The 24,723-nt window shown below is 40.0% G+C and overlaps 1 protein-coding gene across 24 annotated transcripts in view; it reads left to right on the top strand.

Moving 5' to 3' along the window:
• Positions 1-24,723, top strand: part of ank2b (ankyrin 2b, neuronal) — an 874,534-nt gene that overhangs the window by 705,603 nt on the left and 144,208 nt on the right. For 18 of the 24 annotated variants that reach the window (XM_073065114.1, XM_073065112.1, XM_073065128.1 and 15 more), the window contains 5 exons: positions 6,138-6,240; positions 6,673-6,776; positions 12,098-12,145; positions 14,271-14,303; positions 23,336-23,560. In XM_073065114.1, the coding sequence (XP_072921215.1) occupies positions 6,138-6,240; positions 6,673-6,776; positions 12,098-12,145; positions 14,271-14,303; positions 23,336-23,560 (513 nt within the window). The remainder of the gene's footprint in view (positions 1-6,137; positions 6,241-6,672; positions 6,777-12,097; positions 12,146-14,270; positions 14,304-23,335; positions 23,561-24,723) is intronic. The other 6 variants (XM_073065111.1, XM_073065120.1, XM_073065123.1 and 3 more) reach the window with 2 other exon arrangements.

Genomic DNA, 24,723 nt, shown 5'->3' on the forward strand with positions numbered 1-24,723 from the left:
AACTCAAACTACCTGCGTCTCAATATCACCAAGACCAAGGAGATGGTGGTGGACTTTAGGAGATCTAGGCCTCATATGGAGCCAGTGATCATTAATGGAGAATGTGTGGAGCAGGTTAAGACCTACAAGTATCTGGGAGTACAGTTAGACGAGAAGCTAGACTGGACTGCCAACACAGATGCCTTGTGCAGGAAGGCACAGAGTCGAGCACAGGAAGGCACTGTACTTCCTTAGAAGGTTGGCGTCATTCAATGTCTGTAGTGAGATGCTGAAGATGTTCTATAGGTCAGTTGTGGAGAGCGCCCTCTTCTTTGTGGTGGCGTGTTGGGGAGGAAGCATTAAGAAGAGGGACGCCTCACGTCTTAATAAGCTGGTAAGGAAGGCGGGCTCTGTCATGGGCAAAGGGCTGGAGAGTTTAACATCGGTAGCTGAGCGAAGGGCGCTGAGTAGGCTACGGTCAATTATGGAAAACTCTGAACATCCTCTACATAGCACCATCCAGAGACAGAGAAGCAGTTTCAGCGACAGGTTACTATCGATGCAATGCTCCTCAGACAGGATGAAGAGGTCAATACTCCCCAATGCCATTAGGCTTTACAATTCAACCGCCAGGACTTAAGAACTTTTTAAAAGCTATTATTAATGCTTTTTGAGATAGTGATTTAGATGCATATCATATTTTTTTTTACTGAGTTAAGTATTGTATGTAATTAGTTTTGCTACAACAAGTGTATGGGACATTGGAAAAAAAAGTTGAATTTCCCCATGGGGATGAATAAAGTATGTATCTATCTATGAAAGCCCCACATGGCGTCAAATCTAACAGAGAAATACAACAGGATTCTGAAAGAGTAGTGGTAAGACTCTTGGCAGTGTGGAGGATCAGACGGATCTTGGGGTTCGAGTCCATAGGACACTTAAAACTGTCAGGTTGACTCTGTGGTTAAGAAGGCATACGGTGCCTTTATCAACCGGGAAATTGAGTTCAGGAGCTGAGAGGTAATGTTGCAGCTATATAAGGCCCTGGTCAGACACCACTTGGAGTACTGTGCTCAGTTCTGGTCACCTCACTATAGGAAGGATGTGGAAGCCATAGAAAGGGTGCAGAGGAGATATACAAGGATGTTGCCTGGATTGGAGAGTGTGCGTTATGAGAATAGGTTGAGTGAACCCGGCCTTTTCTCCTTGGAGCGATGGAGGATGAGAGGTGAACTGATAGAGGTGTATAAGATGATGTGAGGCATTGATTGTGTGGATAGTCAGAGGCTTTTTCCCAGGGCTGAAATGGCTAGCATGATAGGGGACAATTTTAAGGTGCTTAGAAGTAGATACAGAGGAGATATCAGGGGTAAAAGAGTGGTGAGTGCTTTGAATGGGCTGCCAGCAATGGTGGTGGAGGCGGATACAATAGGGTATTTTAAGAGACTCCTGGACAGGTACATGGAGCTTAGAGAAATAGAGGGCTGTGGGTAACCCTAGGTAATTTCTAAGGTAAGGACATGTTCGGAACAGCTTTGCGGGCTGAAGGCCCTGTATTGTGTTGTAGGTTTTCTATGTTTCTATGTTAAAACATCATACCTGTTTAAAAATTAAATATTATTCTTTAGAAGGATTCCTTTTGAGCAAGCAGGAACAAGAAAATACTTGGCTTTTTCAAGGAAGAGATTGGTAGCTCCAATGGAATAGCAATGATGTTTCTTTCATCAAATTTCTTTAAAGATAATATGTCAACATGATATCACTTGAGCAAAAACAGTGGAGTAAAATTTACTTTGATAAAGGGTTTAATTGGCTATTTCATGAAAGAAGAGATTCTTGTTTAGAGAAATTTATGTCTCATTATCAAATTGACTGAATTAAAATTATACTAAACCTACTATCTCCCAAAGGATCCTATGGAATACTCTACTATATGAAAGATATTTCATAAATGCAACTGGAACTCAGCAGGCCAGGCAGGATCTATGGAAAAAGGCACAGTCAATGTTTTGGACTGAAACCCTTTGGCAGGACTGGAGAAAAAAAGCTGAGGAGTAGATTTGAAAGGTGGGGTGAGGGGAGAGAGAAACGACAGGCAATAGGTGAAACTTGGAGGGGGAGGGATGAAGCAAAGAGCTAGCAAGTTGGTTTGTAAAAGAGACAGAAGGCCATGGAAGAAAGAAAAAGGAGGGGGTGGAGGAGCACAGGGGGAGGCAATGGGCAGGCAAGGAGATAACATGAAAGAGGGAAAAGGGGATGGGAAATGGTGAAGGGAGTTGGGGGTGGAGGCATTACTGGAAGTTTGAGATGTGGCATCATGTATATCGGTGAGACCCGACGTAAATTGGGAGACCACTTTGCCAAGCATCTACACTTTGTCCGCCAGAACAAGCAGGATCTCCCAGTGGCCACCCATCTTAATTCCTCTTCCCATTCTCATTCCGATATGTCCATCCAAGACCTCCAACCTGATGGCATGAACATTAATTTCTCAAACTTCCAGTAATGCCTTCTGTCTCTTTCACCAAATCAACTTCCCAGCTCTTTGCTTCATCCCTCCCCCTCCAAGTTCAACTATTGCCTGGTGCTTCTCTCTCCCCTTGCCCCCCCCTTTCAAATCTACTCCTCAGCTCTTTTTTCTCCAGTCCTGCTGAAGGGTTTTGGTCCAAAACGTCAATTGTGCTCTTTTCCTGGATGCTGCCTGCCCTGCTGAGTTCCTCCAGTAATTTATGTGTGTTGCTCAGATTTCCAGCATCTGCAGGTTTTCTCTTGTTTGTCATAAACACAAGAGTTTGTTTATATAGCAAATTTAAATACCAGTGGGGCTAAATGTAGGTACTAAAATGAAGCTGAATGGGAAATAATGGCTCAAAAAAGCACAGGACTGAAGCCAGTGATACAGCATGTATCTCTAGGGGAATTTAAATACTTTGTAAGTAATAAAGCAGAGGTGGAACCAGGGAACAGCCGATAGAGCTCTACCTCCCAGCTTCAGTGGTTCTAGGATGAGAAGTGATCCTGACCACTGATGCGACCAGGGTACAGTTTGCATGATCTCCTTCTGACTGCTTTTTCAAATACTCCAATTTCACTCCATGTGGCAAAATTGTGTGTGTTAGTAAGTTGCCATTGTTAATTGCCTCTATTGTGTAGATAAGAGGTAAATTCTAGGGGAAAATTATAGAAACATAGAAAGCCTACAGCACAATACAGGCCCTTCGGCCCACAATGCTGTGCCGAACATGTCCTTACTTTAGAAATTACCTAGGGTTGCCCACAGCCCTCTATTTTTCTGAGCTCCATGTAACTGTCCAGGAGTCTCTTAAAAGACCGTATCGTATCTACCTCCACCACGGCTGCCAGCAGCCCATTCCATGCATTCACTACTCTCTGTGAGAAAACTTACCCCTGCCATCTCATCTGTACCTATTTCCAAGCACCTTAAAACTATGCTGTCTCATGCAAGCCATTCCAGCCCTGGGAAAAAGCCTCTGATTATCCACATGATCAATGCCTCTCATCATCTTATACACATTTATCAGGTCACCTCTCATCCTCCATCGCTCCAAGGAAAAAAGGCCGAGTTCACTCAACCTATTCTCATAAGGCATGCTCCCCAATCCAGGCAACATCTTTGTAAATCTCCTCTGCATTCTTTCTATGGTTTCCACATCCTTCCTGTAGTGAGGTGACTAGAACTGAGCACAGTACTTCAAGTGGTGTCTGACCAGTGTCCAATATAGCTGCAACATTACCTCTTGGCTCTTAAACACAGTCCCACGATTGATGAAGGCCAATACACCGTATGCATTCTTAACCACACAGTCAACCTGCGCAGCAGCTTTGAGTGTACTGTGGACACGGACCCCAAGATCCCTATGATCTACCATGCTGCCAAGTGTCTGACCATTAATACCATATTCTGCCATCATATCTGACCTACCAAAATGAACCACCTCAGACTTATCTGGGTTGAACTCATCTGCCACTTCTCAGCCCAGTTTTGCATCCTATCAATGTCCCGCTGTAACCTCTAACAGCCCTCCACACTATCCACAACACTCCTAACCTTTGTGTCATCAGCAAATTTACTTACCCATCCCTTCACTTCTTCATCCAGGTCATTTATAAAAATTACAAAGAGTAGGGGTCCCAGAACAAATCCCTGAGGCGCCCCACTGGTGACCAACTTCCATGCAAAATATGACCCATCTACAACCACTTTTTGCCTTCTGTGGGCAAGCCAGTTCTGGATCCACAAAGCAATGTCCCCTTGGATCCCATGCCTCCTTCTTTTCTCAATAAGCCTTGAATGGGGTACCTTATCAAATGCCTTGCTGAAATCCATATACACTACATCTACTGCTCTTCATCTACTCAATGTGTTCAGTCACATCCTCAAAAAATTCAATCAGGCTCATAAGGCATGGCCTGCCTTTCACAAAGCCATGCTGACTATTCCTAATTATGTTATGCTTCTCCAAATGTTCATAAATCCTATCTTTCAGGATTTTTTCCATGAACTTACCAACCGCTGAAGTAAGACTCACTGGTCTATCATTTCCTGGGCTCTACTCCCTTTCTTGAATAAGGAAACAACATCTGCAACCCTCCAATTTTCAGGAACCTCTCCCATCCCCAATGATGTTGCAAAGATCATTGCCAGAGGCTCAGCAATCTCCTCCCTCACCTCCCACAGTAGCCTGGGGTACATCTCTCCTGGTCCCAGAGATTTATCCAACTTGATGCTTTCCAAAAGCTTCAGCACATCCTCTTTCTCAATGTCTACATGCTCAAGCTTTTCAGTCCGCTGTAAGTCATGGAATGGAAGGATAATAAAATGGATTTGTTTAGGATCCATATACCTGTAATGTAATTGGTCAATGTGGATTTGATGAACTGAAAGACCTGTTTCTATTCTGCATTACACTGTCTCTGCCTAAAGATATCAGTTCCATAATGAGGCAAGTCGTTCTAGGAAAAAGGGACACAGATATTCAAGGAGAAAGAGGGGCACAACATTCTTTGTGAGATTCAGAAAATATTAGGGTCAGCTTGTATGTCCATTTTTAATAATTTATCAATCTAACTACCATAGTTCTTGGATTGGTGCTCAGTTTTTATAATCACAAAACTGTAACTAACTATTGTTTGAATACACCATCAGTAATCTTTATTGGGACCTTATTATACAACTTTCACAGCTTTAGATGAGTGTGTTCTATTTAACCTCCCCTTTGAGTCTCAGTTTCATTTGCAAAACCCGATTTTAATACTCATTGTCAGAGCAAACCATTTGGCTTAAATAATTGCAGGTATTGGATGATGCTTCCATGTCTGAAGTGACATTTCTGGCATGATTCAAGTAGATCTGTGTATACTTACAAGACTAATGGTAGTTATAACACCATCTATAGAATTCAGCTCAAAGTTAACAATGGATTCTGCAGACTTTTAATGCATTACAATTTCATGGTTACTGTAAGGTACTTGTGACTGACTACTACTTTTCTCGATGTAGCTTCCAGAGGATTTAGATTTCTGTAAGGCTTGTAAAAAAAAAACAAAGAAGTGCCTGCTCACTGTACACTGGGATGTTTCAACTTGTTTTTTAAATTCTTTATAAGCGTGATGCTTTCTGAAAATATATCCCTATAGAAGCTTTTTGATTCTATTAGAGCAATTTGAATGAAGTGTGAATTTTTCTCTTGAGAATGTACCATCTCTTTCTGATGCACAACTTTTCTATATCTGATAAAGCAAATTTAGAATTATTTTGCTCTTTGGTCCCCTGATTAAAATAAATGTGTTTTCCTTAATTGGAAGACAATTAAAATAGACCATGATTATTAAAACATTTTTTCTATAGCCCTTTATATTTACAAGCTCAGAGTGTATGATTCACTGTTGAAGTGATCCATCATTATGAAAGGGTTTTTTAGGTAATTTTGTTTGGCTACTGCCAGTGTTGTGGAACAAATACTTTGACCGTTGAATATACACAATAATGCCACCTATGCTTATTTTGTTTTCCCTTTTGTTAGTTACCAATCCCCTAAAAGTTGCATAATATTAATTGCATGCTTTCTTCACTCTCCGGCCCATGTCACCATATCACTGTGCTGCTGCATTTCCATGGCAACTGGCCAACCCATCAGCCTGCGGTCCTTCAGTTCAGACAGGTCTAACACGCCCAGCCATGGTCCACACCACAGGGACAGTGCCATGATTGAAGAATTAATCACAGCCACAAGTAGCCAGGTATGCAACATTGCCTCTCTGGTATAGTCTGTGTAATATGTGTCATTTTAATGTCTACTTATGCATGGATTATCCATTGCCAAATTTTAAACTAAGTACAGCGACTTAATTAAATGAAGCGCACCATTGCTGATTTTCTTAGTTCAAAGCAAATTCTCAGATTATGTGTATTTTCAACTTTTACTGTAATTAAAAAATAATGAAGAAACGATGCATTTTTACATGTACACAGTACAAACAATGCAGGTTTTTATTGATAAAGATTTTATTATACTCCTAAAATGATAAATGTCAATCGATTTTAAATGTGAATATCTTGTGAAATTGACCTGAATTTTTAAATATGTTCAGTAGTTCTGAGTTTATTTATTGGATCAAATCAATAGTTTCACTACCATGGCTTTAAAAGGAAGTGTTACTTTGAAATTACAGGTAGCTCTGGCAAAAGGCCCAGAGAAGGACTCCACACATCGCTTAAATTGGGAAACAGAGAACTTGGACAATGTGGCACTCTCTTCCAGCCCAATACATTCAGGGTGAGACATATAAATGTATCTGACAGATATAAAGAAGGTATAGTCACATGTCTGTTTGTGGAGGCAGCTGAAGGATAAATCTGATGCAGCATGAAAGTATCCATATGTTGATCTTAAATATATTTTAATTCAGCATTTTTACATTCCAAATGAGAAAGTGACATTGCTTATTAAAAAAAACATTCATCTGTCAAGTACTAAATTTCACATATTTCAAAATCAAAGTTTAAAAAAAAAATAGATTTTGTAAATTGTAAGCAACCTATTGGAGTGATGGTCAGATGATAAACAAGGGAGAAACACACTGCAATAGCATACAGGTGAAACCCAATTGAGGACTTGCACTTTTCATACAGGAGGTTGGTACGGCTGACCTTCATTTGCACATTTAAACACTTTTTTCATGCTTCCATCTTGTTTAGTATACTCCCATAAACTCATGTAAAAGACATGAAATTTAAGAATTTAAGTTACAGATTTGATTACAGTTTATTAAAGTTAAAGAGTCATAGAAAACTACAGCACAGAAACAGGTCCTTTGGCTCATCTGGTTCATGCCAAACCATTTAAACTGCCTAGTCCCATCAACCAGCACCCAGACCATAGCCCTCCATACAGCTCCCAGCCACATACCTATCCAAACCTCGTAAACATTGAAATTGAAATCACATCCAACATTTGCACTGGCAGTTTGTTCCATACTCTCACCACACTCTTAGTTAAGAAGTTTCCCCATATGTTTCCCTTAAGCATTTCACTTTTCTCCCTTAACCCATGACCTCTAGCTGTAGTTTCACCGAACTTCAGTGGAAAAAGCCTGCTTCTATTTACCCTATATATATCCCGAATAATTTTGTATACTTCAATCAAATCTCCCCTCAATCTTGTATGTTCGAAGGAATAAAGCTTTAATCTATCAAATATTTCCCTATAACTCAGGTCTTCCAGTTCCGGCAACATCCTTGTAAATTTTTTCTGTACTATTTCAAACACATTTACAACTTTCCTGTAGGTGGGTGACCAAAACTGCACACAGTACTCCAAATTAGGCCGCACTAACATTTTAGATAACTGCAATATAACATCCCAACTCCTGCACACAAAACTTTGATTGATGAAGGTCAATATGATGAAAGTTTTCTTTACAACCCTATCTATCTGTGATGCCAATTTCAATGAATTATGAACCTATATTCCCAGATTGCTGTTCTTTGGTACTCCTCAGTGCTCTACCACTTACTGTGGAAGACCTACCCTGGTTGGTCCTCACAAAGTGCAACACCTCACACTTGTCTGTATTAAATTCCATCTGGTCCAGATTCTGCTACAAGCTTTGATAGTCTTCCTCGCTGTCCATTACACATCCAATCTTGGTGTCATCAGTAAATTTGCTGATCAAGTTAACCACATTATTATCTGGATCGTTGATATAGACGACAAACAACAACAGACCGAGCATTGATCCCTGCAGTACTCCACTAGACATAGGCCTCCAGTCAGAGAGGCAACCATCTGTACCACTCTGGCTTCTCCCACAAAGCCAATGTCCAATCCAATTTACCACCAAATCTTGAACGCCAAGTGATTGATCCTTCTTGGTCAATGTCCCATACATCAAATGCCTTGCTAAAGTCCATGTAGACAACAACCACTGCCTTTCCTGGTAACATCTTTGAACAACTCTATAAGATTGGTTAGACTCAATCCACCATGCACAAAGCTGTGCTGACTAATTTCCTGGAGTGTAGGATAATGAGGGGAGATTTGATAGAGGTATATAAAATTATGATGGTTTTAAGGCAATAAGATATAGGAGCAGAATGAGGCCATTTGGCCCATCGAGTCTACTGCACCATTTCATCATGGCTGATCTATTTCCCTCTCAGCCCCAATCTTCATTTTTAAACCAATCTGATTTTTTTCTGCATTTACAAAATATGCTTTTATTTCTTCTACCAAAATGCATAACCATACACTTCCTGACTCTGTATTCCATCTGCCATTTCTTCTCCACCTATCTTCATATTGTCCGCAAACTTGGCCACAAAGCTATTAATTCTGTCACTAAATCACAGAACCACAGAAGTGGTCCCAACACAGACATAGAAACATAGAAAATAGGTGCAGGAGTAGGCCATTCGGCCCTTTGTGCCTGCACTGCCATTCAGTATGATCATGGCTGATCATCCAACTCAGAACCCTGTATCTGCCTTCTCTCCATACCCCCTGATCCCTTTAGCCACAAGGACCATATCTAACTCCCTCTTAAATATAGCCAATGAACTGGCCTCAACTGTTTCCTGTGGCAGAGAATTCCACAGATTCACCACTCTCTGTGTGAAGAAGTTTCTCCTCATCTCAGTCCTAAAAGGCTTCCCCTTTATCCTTAAACTGTGACCCCTCGTTCTGGACTCCCCCTATACCGGGAACAATCCTCCTGCATCTAGCCTGTCCAATCCCTTCAGAATTTTATACGTTTCAATAAGATCCCCCCCTCAATCTTCTGAATTCCAGTGAATATAAGCCCAGTCGATCCAATCTTTCTTCATATGAAAGTCCTGCTATCCCAGGAATCAATCTGGTGAACCTTCTTTGTACTCCCTCTATGGCAAGAATGTCTTTCCTCAGATTAGGGGACCAAAACTGCACACAATACTCCAGGTGTGGTCTCACCAAGGCCTTGTACAACTGCAGTAGAACTTCCCTGCTCCTGTACTCGAATCCTCTTGCTATGAATGCCAACATACCATTCGCCTTTTTCACTTCCTGCTGTACCTGCATGCCCACTTTCAATGACTGGTGTACAATGACACTCAGGTCTCGTTGCACCTCCCCTTTTCCTAATTGGCCACCATTCAGATAATAATCTGTTTTCCTGTTCTTGCCACCAAAGTGGATAACCTCACATTTATCCACACTAAATTGCATCTGCCATGAATTTGCCCATTCACCTAACCTATCCAAGTCACCCTGCATCCTCTTAGCATCCTCCTCACAGCTAACACCGCCGCTCAGCTTCGTGTCATCCACAAACTTGGAGATGCTGCATTTAATTCCCTCATCTAAATCATTAATATATATTGTAAACAACTGGGGTCCCAGCACTGAGCCTTGCGGTACCCCACTAGTCACTGCCCACAGACCCCTGTGGAATACTACTAATACTACTACTACTAGCCACTAGCCACCAGCAGCGAACCAGAGAAGGCTCCTTTTATTCCCACTCTTTGCCTCCTGCCATTCAGCCAATGCTCTTTCCATGCTACTATCATTCCTGAAATACTGTGGGCTCTTCATTTATTAAGCAGCCTCGTGTGTGGCACCTTGTCAAAGGTGAAAATCCAAGTACACAACATCCTTTTTCCTTTGTCTATTCTGTTATTACTTCAAAGACTTACAACAGCTTTGTCAGACAAGATTTTCCCTTAAGGAAACCATGCTGACTTCAGCCTATTTTGTCATATGCTTCTGAAACCAAGTCCTTAGCAATTGACTCCAACATCTGACCAGCCACTGAGGTCAGACTAACTGGCCTATAATTTCCTTTCTTCTGCCTGTCTCCCTTCTTGAAGAGTGAAGTAATATTTGCAATTTTTCAGTCAACCAGAACCATGCCAGAAACTATTGATTGTTGAAAGATCATACCAATGCCTACACAGTGTCTTCAGCCACCTCTTTCAGAACCCTGGGATGTGCGCCATTTGGTCCAGGTGATTTATCTACCTTCAGACCTTTCAGTTTCCCCAGCACCTTCTCCCTACTAATGGCAACTCCACTCACTTCTGCCCTCTGACACTCTGGAGCTTCCGACATACTGCTAGTATATTCAACAGTGAAGTTTGATGCAAAATACTTAATCATTCTGCTGGTGATTTCTTTGGCCCCATTAATACCCTTCTGGTATAATTTCCCAGCAGTCCAATATATATACTCTTGCCTCTCTTTTATACTTTATATATCTGAAGAAACTTCTAGTATCTTCTTTAATATTATTAGCTATTGTATTCCAACTTTTCCCTCTTTATGAATTTTTTAATTGGCTTCTGTTGGTTTTTACAAGTCTCCCAATCGTCTAACTTTCTACTAATGAGAGGGTTAATGCAAATAGGCTTTTTCCACCAAGGTTGGGTGGGACTTCAATTTTCCTTCAACTGTTGCTCTTTGAGAAATTGAGTGACTGAGGGATTGATAATTATGAGGAAGTGGCACAGAAAAGGTGTTGAGCATGGATCAGCTGGAGTCATATTGAATGGTGAGACAGGATTTTTGACATTTTCCTGCTCCTATTGTTCTTGTGTTTAGATCCCCTTTAAAACTCTTCTTTCTCAACACCTATGCCTCCTGCTTTTGTTACCACTACCACGGGAAATAAATTTTGATTATTTATCCAATCTGTGTTTATCATAAACTTGTACATTTCTATCAGGTTGGTCTGCAGCTTCCTTTGCTCCAGGGAAAACACGCACAATCTATCCACTACTTCTCCCTAACTAAAGTCATCCAATCCAGGCAACTTGTTACTGAATCTCCTCTGCACTGTCTCCAGCACAATCACATCCTTGCAATATAATGTGTTGACAAGAGCTATATGTAATATTCCAAATTGCAACATAGCATCTCAGCTCTTATATTCTATGCCCTAATATGAATGCAAGTATTATTTTATGCCTTCTTCAGCACCCCCGGTTTCTATGTGCATCAATATTCCTTGGTGCCATATCATTTACTGTACTCCATCTTCTAAATCCAGGCAATTAATGTTGACTTTTTGTTAATGTTTTAAACATAGTAGAATATCCAAATCCCACCTCTGATTGATAGTACATCGGATAAAGTAGCAATTGGCTGGTGGTTACGTGATGGGGGAGGAGCATAAATTAAGCAACTATGGCCCCAAGACTCAGTTGTGTAGATGAAGTTACAATCCTCAGTCTCAATTTCAATGAGACATCTGTTTCACTGCTGTATAAAAAGATGTTTTTTGAAGCTGTTTATCAAGAGTTTTGGGATCAGGCTGATGATAATTGAGTAAATAGAGGAAACCACCATCATTAGGAACATGTAGCAGAACAATCCTTTGCATTTGTTCAGTACAAAATATAAATCATCTAATAATTTATTTCCAATGAGGTACCTCAATTAAATGACTCTTAATGTGTTTTATTTTTATTGAATGCTGTAATATTTTCAATGTCTGTACAAGTGACAAGGTTGCTGTGGTTAGATTTATTTCACAGAATATTTATTGTTCCCCTCCTCTATTTATTCATCTCTTTTAAATCTCACATTGCTGCCTCCCACCTTTGTATCTTATCCTTCAGCTACTGGAGCAAGATGGTGCAAGACATAGGAACCTTACAGCCAGCAGGGTGAGAAGACTTTTAACCTCTCTATCTGGACTGAACCTGAACTTGGGGTAGAGTGGGGAGGGACATTTGTCCCAAACGTTCAATGTTTTCAAAGTATTGAGCAGATAAAATTGTCCAGATTACTTACCCACCAGCAAACAATCTAGATCTACCCATTTCATGTATTAAAGATAATTCTAGATAGGAGGTTAGAATGCTTATCCACAGCTGATTAAGCCTTAATTTCCATTTCCCTTTGCCATTTGTATTCTAGTAATGTTAATGGGAAGTTTCTAACCCCAACCTGCTAAACCATGTGGTTTCCTCATTTTCGTGGAGTTTATTGTTTTCCTGTATGGTACAGAGAGAACGCAGGTTCTGCTCCAGTAAACTTCAAGGGAAAAGTTTTGTTGCCACTTACACCTTTTCTATGTACGTGTTTGATCACATGGTTCACCTGGAGGGTGTTTGTTGTTTTCCACGTTGCTGGCAGAAAGCGGTGAGCATTAGACAAAATTACTAGGGTGTCATATCTTAAACTCAGCTAAAAAATAAAATTCCTTCTATATACAGCAGGTAAAATATGAACCCATTGCAACAAACATTCCCTCTTTATTTATCTTTTTGCATCAAGTATGCTGAAAACAATTAATCATACATTACTTTTGCTGTTTTCTGTTAGGAATAGTAATTTTGAATTGATTCACCATATGAAATAAAACCCTTTTGGCAAAAATAAAAATACTTTTTCTTTTAATAGCAACACACACAAAATGCTAGAGTTTCTCAGCAAGATAGGCAGCATCTATGGAAATGAATTGATATTCGATATTTTGGACTGCGATCCTTCATCAGGGCTGAAGATGGGTCTCGGCTTGAAATGTCGACTGTTTATTCATTTCCATAGATGCTGCCTGACCTGCTGAGTTATTGCAGCATTTTGTGTGTGTTGCTCTGGATTTCCAGCATCTCAGGCTGTTTATTTTTTCTTTTAATATTTTGTTATCATTATTTTGCAATATGTTCTGCCATATTTTTTAGTCTTACAGCAGCAAAGCAGTATCCTCAACTTATACCCCCAACGTTAAAATTAACTGAGTCGTCAGTATTATTACATTGAATTTTAGGATGATTTCAAAGCTTGAGGCATGCATGAACTATTATAGAGTAATTTCTATCACTTCAATATGTTTGTGACTTTAAAAATATTTAGCTCCAGATTCTGCAACCTCCATTAAGTGAAATCTTATTGTTATCCCATTGCAGTTGTCTGTTGTATGTTTTTTTTACAAGGAGTTTAATAAAAAGTAGGTTTAATTAGATTACTTTACGAATTTGTCACATGTACATCAAAAATACAGTGAATTAGGTCATTTGTGTTAATGAGCAGCTCAGTCCAAGGATGTGCTGGAGGGAGCACAAAAGTGTTTCATGTTTCCAGTGCCAACATAGCCTGCTTATAAATTACTAACCTCAACCTAACCTGTACATCTTTGGAATGCAGAACGAACCCCATGTGGTCACGGACAGAACTCCTTACAAACAGTAGTGGGAACTAAACCCCGATGGCTGATTACTGGCCATGTAAAACATTGTGCCAACAGCTATGCTACTGTGTTGTTTGAGACCTGTTAACCTGCTTACATCACCGATTGTCCATTGATGACAAATCAAGTAATCTTCTAATCAGTATTGTTATGGGAATGTGAGATTTCATTTCACACCCCAGCAATTGAAAATCAATTAGCAGGTTACCTATGACCATTACCATCACCAAAGAGCCATCTAATTCATTTAATTTGACGAGTTCTTCTGGTTGATTAATCCAGGTGGGATTCTCAAGCATTTTTGGTGACTGGAATCTAATTAAATGAATATGACCCTGGGAAGTGTTTTGATTCCCTCCCACCCATTGAAGTCCTCTTTTTTCCCAAGGCACCCATTGCCCCCTTCAACATTTTTTGCTGTTCTGAAACTCCCCCTTTGCCTTGAAAGCTACCAGCATTAAAGATCAACATTAATCTCTGGTGACAGCTGCTTTTCACACTCAGCTTATCACACAGTCATGTGACTTCTCAAGTAATTAACTTTCTGCTGCTTTTCTATGCCTGGCTTTCCATGTATTTAAATGCATATTCTGTTTCAGCTATTCTTCTCCAGTCCCTGACAGTGAATCAAGGTGAAAAATTGCATTTTGGATTTGAGTGTGGTTACATTTATATCGTTTGCTGTTTCAACCATCTCTAACCTTGGCACAAAATCCCTTCACTGCTTTGCAGTTATGGATGCATTAACTGAAACAAATGCAAGTTTCATTTACAAATACTTAAAACAATAATGTGTTCTAGCCTGGCAGTCAAGGGGCACATCAAGATAATGCTGCTATGGTAACTGGAGGAATGTTGACCTCGTCCTCAGGTACTATCCGTATAGGAGCTTGCGCCCACATCCTAAAGCAGTGCTAGAAGATTAATTTTCTATTGTAGCTTTATGTGTACTGTAAGGAATAGCAAATGGAAGTTGATGGTGATGTGAAAGAGTTACAGAGAATAGGGACAGAAGGAGGTGAGGACAGGCCTGAATGGATTCCTCCTGAGAGATAGTGTGAACCTAGTGGGTCAAATTGTTCCTGTGTCATTGTCAGACTTACATTGGCTCCAAATTATTGTTCTTTTAAATTCATAGTAAAAGAAATGGATTTGATTGTACTTGGGTAGGTGGGACATAGGGGAGAGGGAGAGGACAGAAGAGTGACAGTTGCAGACAGATGATATCAAGAGACTAAACATCCTGTCAATTAAGCAAACACTCCAAGTTCACAACTCTATAATAAATGTAGTTTTATAGAGTAACTGTAGTTACTTTGCAAGAATTTTATTTGAAGAGCAGAGATCATCGATATTTTTCACTGAGAGTATGAAGATCATCAACAATGCAGAGCAATGGCATGACTTCTCTTTTTATAAACTTGGTGCTGAGATATATAGAAATAGAATTGTTGACACTGTTGGTAATGTTTTATTACAGTTTTTGTTGAATATGCAGACAGTTTATCAATGTGAAATCTTGCTTGACGTGAAAGGTCCGGATAGACTGGATAGAAACACAGAAAAACTACAGCACATTACAGGCCCTTCTGCCCACAAAGCTGTATCAAACATATACTTATCTTAGAAATTACCTTGGGTTACCCATAGCCCTCTATTTTTCTAAGCTCCATGTACCTATCCAGGAGTCTCTTAAAAGACCCTATCGTATCCATCTCCACCACTCTTATTGGCAGCCTATTCCATGCACACACGACTGTCTGCATTAAAAAAACTTACCCCTGATATCTTCTCTGTACCTACTTCCAAGCACCTTAAAACTGTGCCCTCTCATGCTAGCTATTTCAGCCCTGAGGAAAAGCCTCTGACTATTCACATGATCAATGCCTCTCATCATCTTATACACTTCTACACTTCTTTCAGGTCACCTATCATCCTCCTTCACTCCAAGGAGAAAAGGCAGAGTTCACTCAACCTATTCTCATAAGGCATGCTCCCCGATCCAGGCAACATCCTCATAAATCTCTTCTGCACCCTTTCTATGGTTTCCACATTCTTCCTTCAGTGAGGCAACTAGAAAGGAGCATAGTACTCCAAGTGGTGTCTCACCAGGGTCCTATATAGCTGCAACATTACCTCTCGGCTCTTAAACTCAATCCCACGATTGATGAAGGCCAATGCACGATATGCATTTTTAACCACAAAGTCAACCTGCACAGCTGCTTTGAGCGTCCTATGGACTCGGACCCCAAGATCCCTCTGATCCTCCACACTGCCAACAGTCTTACCATTAATACTATATTCTGCCATCATATTTGACCTACCAAAATGAACCACCTCACACTTACCTGTGTTGAACTCCATCTGCCACTTCTCAGCCCAGTTTTGCATCCTATTGACGTCCCACTGTAACCTCTGACAGCCCTCCACACTATCCACAACACCGCCAACCTTTGTGTCATCAGCAAATTTACTAACCCATTCCTCCACTTCCTCATCCAGGTCATTTATAAAAATCATGAAGAGTAAGGTCCCCAGAACAGATCCCTGAAGCACACCTCTGATGACCAACCTCCACGCAGAATATGACCCATCTATAACCGGTCTTTACCTTCTGTGGGCAAGCCAATTCTGGAGCCGCAAAGCAATGTCCCCTTGGATTCTAGGCCTCCTTACTTTCTTAATAAGCCTTGCATGGGGTATCTTATCGAATGCCTTGCTGAAATCCATATACACTACATCTACTGCTCTTCCTTCATCAATGTGTTTAGTCACATCCTCAAAAAATTCACTCGGGCTTATAAGGGACGGCATGCCTTTGACAAAGCCATGCTGACTACTCCTAATCATATTATGCTTCTCCAAATGTTCATAAATGCTACCTCTCAGGATCTTTTCCATCAACTTACCAACCACTGAAGACTCACTGGTCTATAATTTCCAGGGCTATTTCTACTCCCTTTCTTGAATAAGGGAACACTCCAACCCTCTGGAACCTCTCCCATCCCCATTGATGATGCAAAGATCATTGCCAGAGGCTCAGCAATCTCCTCCCTCGCCTCCCACAGTAGCTTGGGGTACATCTCGTCCGGTCCCGGAGACTTATCCAACTTGATGCTTGCCGAAAGCTCCAGCACATTCTCTTTCTTAATATCTACATGCTCAAGCTTTTCAGTCCACTGCAAGTCATCCCTGCAATTGCCAAGGTCCTTTTCCATAGTGAATACTTAAGCAAAGCATTCATTAAATACCTCTGCCGTCTCCTCCGGTTCCATACACACTTTTCTACTGTCACACTTGATAGGTCCTTTTCTCTCACATCGTATCCTCTTTCTCTTCACATACTTGTAGAATACCTTGGGGTTTCCTTAATCCTGTTCACCAAGGCCTTCTCATGGCCCCTTCTGGCTCTCCTAGTTTCATTCTTAAGCTCCTTCCTGTTAGTCTTATAATCTTCCAGATCTCTGTCATTACCTAGTTTTTTGAACCTTTCGCAAGCTTTGCTTTTCTTCTTGACTAGATTTTCAACAGCTTTTGTACACCATGGTTCCTGTACCTTAGCGTCCTTTCCCTGTCTCATTGGAACGTACCTATGCAGAACGTTTGCAAATATCCCCTGAACATTTGCCACATTTCTGCCGTACATTTTCCTGAGAACATCTGTTCCCAATTTATGAATCCAAGTTCCTGCCTGATAGCTCCCCTTACTTCAGTTAAACACTTTTCTAACTTGTCTGTTCCTATCTCTCTCCAATGCTATGGTAAAGGTGATGGAATTATGATCACTATCTCCATAATGCTCTGCCACTGAGAGATCTGACACCTGACCAGGTTCATTTCCCAATACCAGATCAAGTACAGCCTCTCCTCTTGTAGGCTTATCTACATATTGTGTCAAGAAACCTTCCTGAACACACCTAACAAACTCCACCCCATCTAAACCCCTTGTTCTAAGCAGATGCTAATCAATATTGGGGAAATAAAAATTTCTCACCACAACAACCCTGTTATTATTACCCCTTTGCAGGATCTGTCTCCCTATCTGCTCCTCGATGTCCCAGTAACCATTGGGTTGTCTATGAAAATCACCCAGTAGAGTTATTGACCCCTTCCTGTTCCTACCTTCCACCCACAGAGACTCTGTAGACAATCCCTACATGACTTCCTCCTTTTCTGCAGCCGTGACACTATCTCTGATCAGCAGTGCCATGCCCCCACCTCTTGTACCTCCCTCCCTGTCCTTTCTCAAATTTCTAAAGCCTGGTACTGTTTTATTGAAATTATGCTAATTATTTGACAGTGCTTGTTTGCCATTCCTTCAAGCATTGCTTTGATATCCAGTTTATTTTATATTATTTTTCTTATAGGTGTGCAACAACTTCCAGTAACATAACTAATTTCCTACAAGTTTGCTTTATTTTTCTTTTATTATAAGAAAAGTCTTTAATTATAACCATATAACAATTGCAGCACAGAAACAGGCCATCTCGGCCCTTCTAGTCCGTGCCGAACGCTTACTCTCACCTAGTTCCACTGGTCTGCACTCAGCCCATAACCCTCCAGTCCTTTCCTGTCCATATACCGATCCAATTTTTAAAAAAGTGACAATATTGAACCTGCCTCTACCACTTCTGCTGGATTACTGACATTGTGAGATTATATAATGGGAAAGAGGGTTTACTTTGGCTGAAATTGGTGATCCACCTACAAATTGCAAACTAAACTGTAAAATCTATGCTCTGATTTCTTCAGGTGTCTGCTCAAAGCCTTACTGCACAGCATCATTATTTTGGCATTAATTTTTGTGAATGTTATTTTGACTTTGAGAACTATTGAGAACATTTATAACCATGTGTTTGAACATGTAACTTTTTTTTAAAGTCTTATTAGCAATTTGCAACAGAGTATAATTTGTGGACATTTGCCATGGTGATTTATTCATGTTAAATTTTCCAGCAAGGGTTGATATAATGTATTTAAAATAACCCTAAGTAGAAGATTGCAGAAACTCCAAAAGCAAAATAAATCCAGTACAGATTTCTAATGTTTTATTCAAGTTGCATAAACTTTGAGCAGATAACATTAGGGAAAGATAAGTACAACCATGCATGAACTCTGCCCCCGTCTTACAATATAGAAAGATGTAGAGAGGTGCAAGTAGTATAAAGGCCTGCTGGCATTTTGTGTGTGTTGCTTTGATTTCCAGCATCTGAAGATTTTCTCTTGTTTGGAAGCTGATGACTATTGTTTCTTTTACTTTGTTCTTTGTGACAGTTTTGAAGAGTACACAGGTTTAAAATGTTTACTTTTTGCAGATGAAATTTTTTCAGAAAACAAACTGCTGTTCTAATGAGTGAATGACCATGACAACCTACCAAATGTTGAAAGGACTAGATAAGGTGGATGTGGAGTGGATGTTTCCTATGGTGGGGGTATCCAGAACTAGAGGGCACAGCCTCAAAATTGAGGGGTGACCCTTTGGAATAGAGGTGACGAGGAATTTATTTAGCCAGAGAGTAGCGAATCTGTGGAATGCTTTGCCACAGACTGCGGTGGAGGCCAAGTCTGTGGGTATATTTAAGGCGGAAGTTGATCATTTCCTGATCGGTCAGTATATGTTGTGAAGGCAGGTGCATGAGGTTGAGTGGATTAGGATTAGCCATGATGGAATGGCAGAGCAGGCTTGATGGGCTGAATTATAAAAGTGAATAACCTAAAGCTCAGTTTGGTTGTAAAAAGCATGACAATACATATTTATTCTATTGCTGACTTTATTTTAGCATGTCATGAAAGCAGTAAAACGATTCTTATATTTTGGTTTACTAACCCAAGTATATTAGAGAATTCTATAATAATTTGACACTGTTGCCTTTAGAAATTGTTGATGTACTTGTGACCACAATGAACATTTGCAGGCCTAATGTGGTGTAAATGCTAACACTGGAATTGATTTCTAAACTGGTGCAGTCTTCACTGATTTTCTTGCCATTTGACCAGATAACATTTCAACAACATCTTTTATTAAAGAAATGGAAGCTTAAGTGATAAAGTAAACAAGTGTCCAAAAGTATTATTGATATTACTTTTATAGTCACTGAATTTATCTGAAGATATTAAAGAATAAGGTGTTCTTCCTCCCATTTTGCCAGAAAGCTGAGAAGAGGAATAAAGGAGAGCAGCAAGCAGCTTTCAATACTTGTGATGCAAACAAGTGTTGTACTTGTTGCTAACATCTTCTCCACCTTGTTTCTGTATCATGTACTAATTTTAGGGAAAAATATTTGCAATATGCATATTTACTTAATTAATATTAACCTGTTTAACATAGAGACATAGAAAACCTACAGCACAATACAGTCCCTTCGGCCCATGGTGCTGTGCCAAACATGTACTTACTTTAGAAATTACCTAGGGTTACCCATAGCCCTCTATTTTTCCAAGCTCTATGTACCTATTCAGGAGTCTCTTAAAAGACCCTATCGTATCCATCTCCACCACCGTCACCAGCAGCCCATTCCACGCACTCTTTGCGTAATAAACTTGCCTCTGATGTCTCCTCTGTACCTATTTCCAAGCACCTTAAAACTGTGCCCTCTTGTGCTAGCCATTCCAGCCTCTGACTATCCACACAATCAATGCCTCTCTTCATCTCTATCAGGTCACCTCTCATCCTCCATCGCTCCAAGGGAAAAAGGCCAAGTTCACTCAATGGAGCTGCATTTAGCTCTGTTTACCATATTCTGCTATCACAGACACCACTTCTTATCTGGATGGAGTGTAATATACTACTGTATAATATTCTTGCACTACCATCTTATCATGTGAACTTGGAAATCTTTCAAATCTTGTAATCTTTCATTTATCATCTTGTACATCTTAATTTTTTTGTAATATAATTTTTATGAAAGTTCATCATCAAACAAACATTTCCATAAGATGTATTTCAGATACTATACATATATATCATATAGTCATATTTGCCTTAAATCGCCACTTAATATTTATCTGAGGTATACACTTAGAGAAAAGAGAGGAAAGGAAGAACAAGCAAATGTCCATTGTAATTTCTATCCATGTGTTTAAAGTTGGGCTCTCCTGTGACGGCCATTTCCTGGTAAGTCTTTTTACCAGCCACCAACAGTATATTCATTAAATATTTACCTCTTTTCAGCCAGTCTTGAGGAATATACCCAAAATATATGGTCTTATTTTCTAAGGGTATTTCACATTTAAAGATGTCTTGTAGGGCATTATGTATCCCACTCCAATAGTCTTTGATAACGGGGCATTCCCAGAAAATATGATAATGGTTTGCATTTTGACTTCCACAATTTCTCCAGCAAACAGGAAGGTTACTATCATAATGGGATTTCTGAGAGGGTGTAATAAAATATCTTATCAAGTTTTTAAGGTAACTTTTGTTATTCTTCTATTCTAATATTTCTATATCTGTGCAATTATAATGCTACTGTGACACTGTAATTTCCTATGGAATCAATAAAGTATCTATCTATCTATTGATTGCAAAATTTATAAATCTTCCTTGTTCAAAGTTTTGTGTCCTGCCACGAATTTCATACTATTCAACTCCGAGGTTTTGTCCAGTTGCAGACGACATTTCAGCTTGAATCAGAATCAGGTTTAATATCAGGCAACACACACAAAAAGCTGGAGGAACTTAGCAGGCCAGGCAGAATCTATGAAAAGTGTAAACAGTCGACATTTCGGATCTTGCCCCAGATCGTCGACTGTTTATTCTTTTCCATACATGCTACTTGGCCTGCTGAGTTCCTCCAACATTTTGACTGTGTTGCTTGGATTTCCAGCATCTGCAGATTTTCTCTAGTTTGTGATCAAGTTTAATTTCACTGGCATATGTCATGAGATTTGTTGGATTGTGGCAGGAGTACTTTGCAATACATAATAATAAAGGAAAAACTATGAATTACAACAAAAATATATTTAAAAATGTAACTGAATAAGTAGTGCAAAAAGAGAGATAAAATAGTGAGTTAGTGTACAAGCTATCTGATGGCAGAGGAGAAACTGCTCCTGAAACATTGAGTATGCATCTTCAGGCTCTTGTACTGCCTCCTTGCTGGTAACAATAAGAACAGGGTATGTCCTGGGTGATGTGTGTCCTAATGAAAGATGCCACCTTTTTGAGGCATCATCTTCTGAAGATGTCCTTGATGTTGGGAGGCTAGTGTCCACGATGGAGCTGACGGAATTTGCTGCAGCTTTTTCCAGTCCTGTGCAGAAGCCCCTCCAAATGAGATAGTGACGCAACCAGGCGGAATGCTCTCCACGGTACTTCTGAAGAAATTTGTGAGACTTCAGTAGCATACCAATTCTCCTCAAACTCCTCATGAAACGTAGCGCTGTTGCACCTTCTTTGTAATTGCACCAGTATGTTGGGCCCAGGATAGGTCTTCAGAGATGCTGACATCCAGGAACTTGAAACCGCTAACTCTTTCCGTTGCTGGTGAGAACTGGTGTGTGTTCTCTTGACTTCCCCTTCCTGAAGTCCACAGTCAACTCCTTGGTCTTACTGATTTTAAGTGCAAAGTTGTTGTCGTGACACCATTTAACCAGCTGATTTACTCACTCCTATATGTCTCCTCTTCACCATCTAAAATTATGCCAAGAATGTTGTTTCATCGACATTTATAGATGCTTTTTAAGCTGTGCCCAGCCACACAGTTGTGCATGTAGAGAGAGTAGAACAGTTAAGCACGCATCCTTGAGGTATGCAGTGATAAGTGTCAGTGAAGAGGAGATGTTATTTCTAATCTGCACTGATTGTGTTCTCCTGATGAGGAAATCAACGATATTGTTGCAGAAGGAGATACAGAGGCCCAGGTTTTGGAGCTTGTTGATCAGTACTGAGGGTAAGATGGTGTGGAACACTGAGCTGTAATCAATAAACAGCAGTCTGATGTAGGTATTGCAATTGTCCAGGTGAACTAAGGCTGAGTGGAGAGCATCCACTGTGGACTATTGAGGTGATAGGCAAATTGCAGCGGGTCCAAATTCTTGCTTGGGTAGGAGTTGTTTTTCGCCATGATGAACCTCTCAAAGTGCTTCATCACAGTCAATACGAGTGCAACTGGGCAATAGTCATGAAGGCAACTCACCTTGCTTTTCTTGGGCACTTGTATGATCTTAGCCTTTTTGAAGCAGGAAGGAACCTCTAACTGCAGCAATAAGAGATTGAAGATGTCCTTGAACATTTATGTGGGTCACTCTGCACTTCCAGTGGCTCCAGGATAACTTGTGTTCTTGTTACCATTCTACTTCTACTTCGAGCTTTCTACGAAATTGGAAAAAAAAAGCTATAATTCCTGTTTCCAACGGTATGTCCAGATAGATTGGTTAGCATTAATAATATCAACAAACTCTTTCATTTTTATCACTTATGAACTCTGCTTTTCACAAAAGCCATCAATTGGAAATGTTATCTGGTAAGATAGCAAGGACCATCCAGATGGAACCTTGGAATCTACTGCAGTTTCAGGTTTACATGTTTTTGTGGTCATACGTTGAGGGAATGCTTCCTTTAATTATTTGTATTCTGCCACACAAGTGCTGCAAACCTCACACTATGTTATGATCTCTTACCACAAGAATGAAGTGGATGATAAAAGCTTTGTGTTTATTCCAGCTTTCTGGTTAGCTTTATGGTGGATGCTCGGGGTGGATCTATGCGTGGCTGTCGCCATAATGGGCTTCGCATTATCATTCCTCCTCGGAAGTGCACAGCCCCAACTCGTGTCACTTGCCGCCTGGTTAAACGTCACAGACTGGCTACAATGCCTCCCATGGTGGAAGGAGAGGGACATGCCAGCAGGTTAATTGAAGTTGGGCCATCGGGTGCTCAGTTCCTTGGGTGAGTTACTGAAAATGCAAGCAATCTATACCACCACCAATTTTATCTTTTGCTTTGTATAATATTAATCATTTTTCTCTTGAAGAAAAATCGTATGTTGCTAATTTTGATAAATTGAAAGGTACATTCTGAAAAAAATTAGAAGACTAGTTTATTTTGCTAAGGGGTAGCCTGCTGATGTGAAAGAACATGCATATCTACAAACCTGATCAGTTTGTATCGTAATCACTTATAGTGTCCATAACACAGACGTCAGAAAAATCCAAGATTTGAAATCATAGAGTATAAGAACTCTACAGCACAAGAACTGGCCCTTTGAGCCACTTGGTCAATGCCAAACTATTAATCTGCCTACTCCCTGTACCATTCCATAGCCCCTCCATGCACTTAACCTACTTTCTCTTCAATGCTGAAATTCAACCCAAATCCACCCCTTCCACTGGCATCTCATTCCACGCTCTCACCATCCTCTGAGTGAAGAAGTTCTCTCATATTCCTCTTCAACACCTTTTACCCTAAACCATGATCCCTAGTTGTAGTCCCACGCAACCTCAGTGGAAAAAAACCTGTTTGCATTTACCCTATTTGTACCCCTCATAATTTTGAATACCTCTATCAAAATTCCCTTCATTTCCCTGCGCTCTGGGGAAATAAAATTCTAACCTATTCAATCTTTCCCTAAAACTCAGGTCCTCAAGTCCTAGCAACATCCTTGTAAATTTTCTGTATACTCTTTCAATCTTATTGATAGCTTTACTGTTATATCTTTTCTCGCTTAAAAGCAAGATTTAATTTCATGTTAATTACAAGTTGTATATTGTACATTTTGAACCCTTTGCTTTTTAATGTGGCAAAATGTGTAATGTATACAGACAAAACAAAGTAATCAAGATGCAGTATTTGGTATAAGGACTGACCTATAAAGTTATTAGTGACCTATTCTGAAGGGAGGAAGAATTTTAAATTATCTTAAGTAAATTGTTATTGAAGTTGTTGATACAAAGTTGCAATTTTATATTAGAATATTGACATCAAGAAGAGGTAATTCTTATTTTGATTAACAACCCCACCTTCCTGTCATCACATCATGTCCTTTTAATCATTTCTCTCTCCACTACAGTGAATGAGATTGCCTAGAAAATGCTTTTAATCTTATTCCACAG

This window comes from Hemitrygon akajei, chromosome 13 (assembly GCF_048418815.1).
Source record: "Hemitrygon akajei chromosome 13, sHemAka1.3, whole genome shotgun sequence".
NCBI lineage: Eukaryota > Metazoa > Chordata > Chondrichthyes > Myliobatiformes > Dasyatidae > Hemitrygon > Hemitrygon akajei.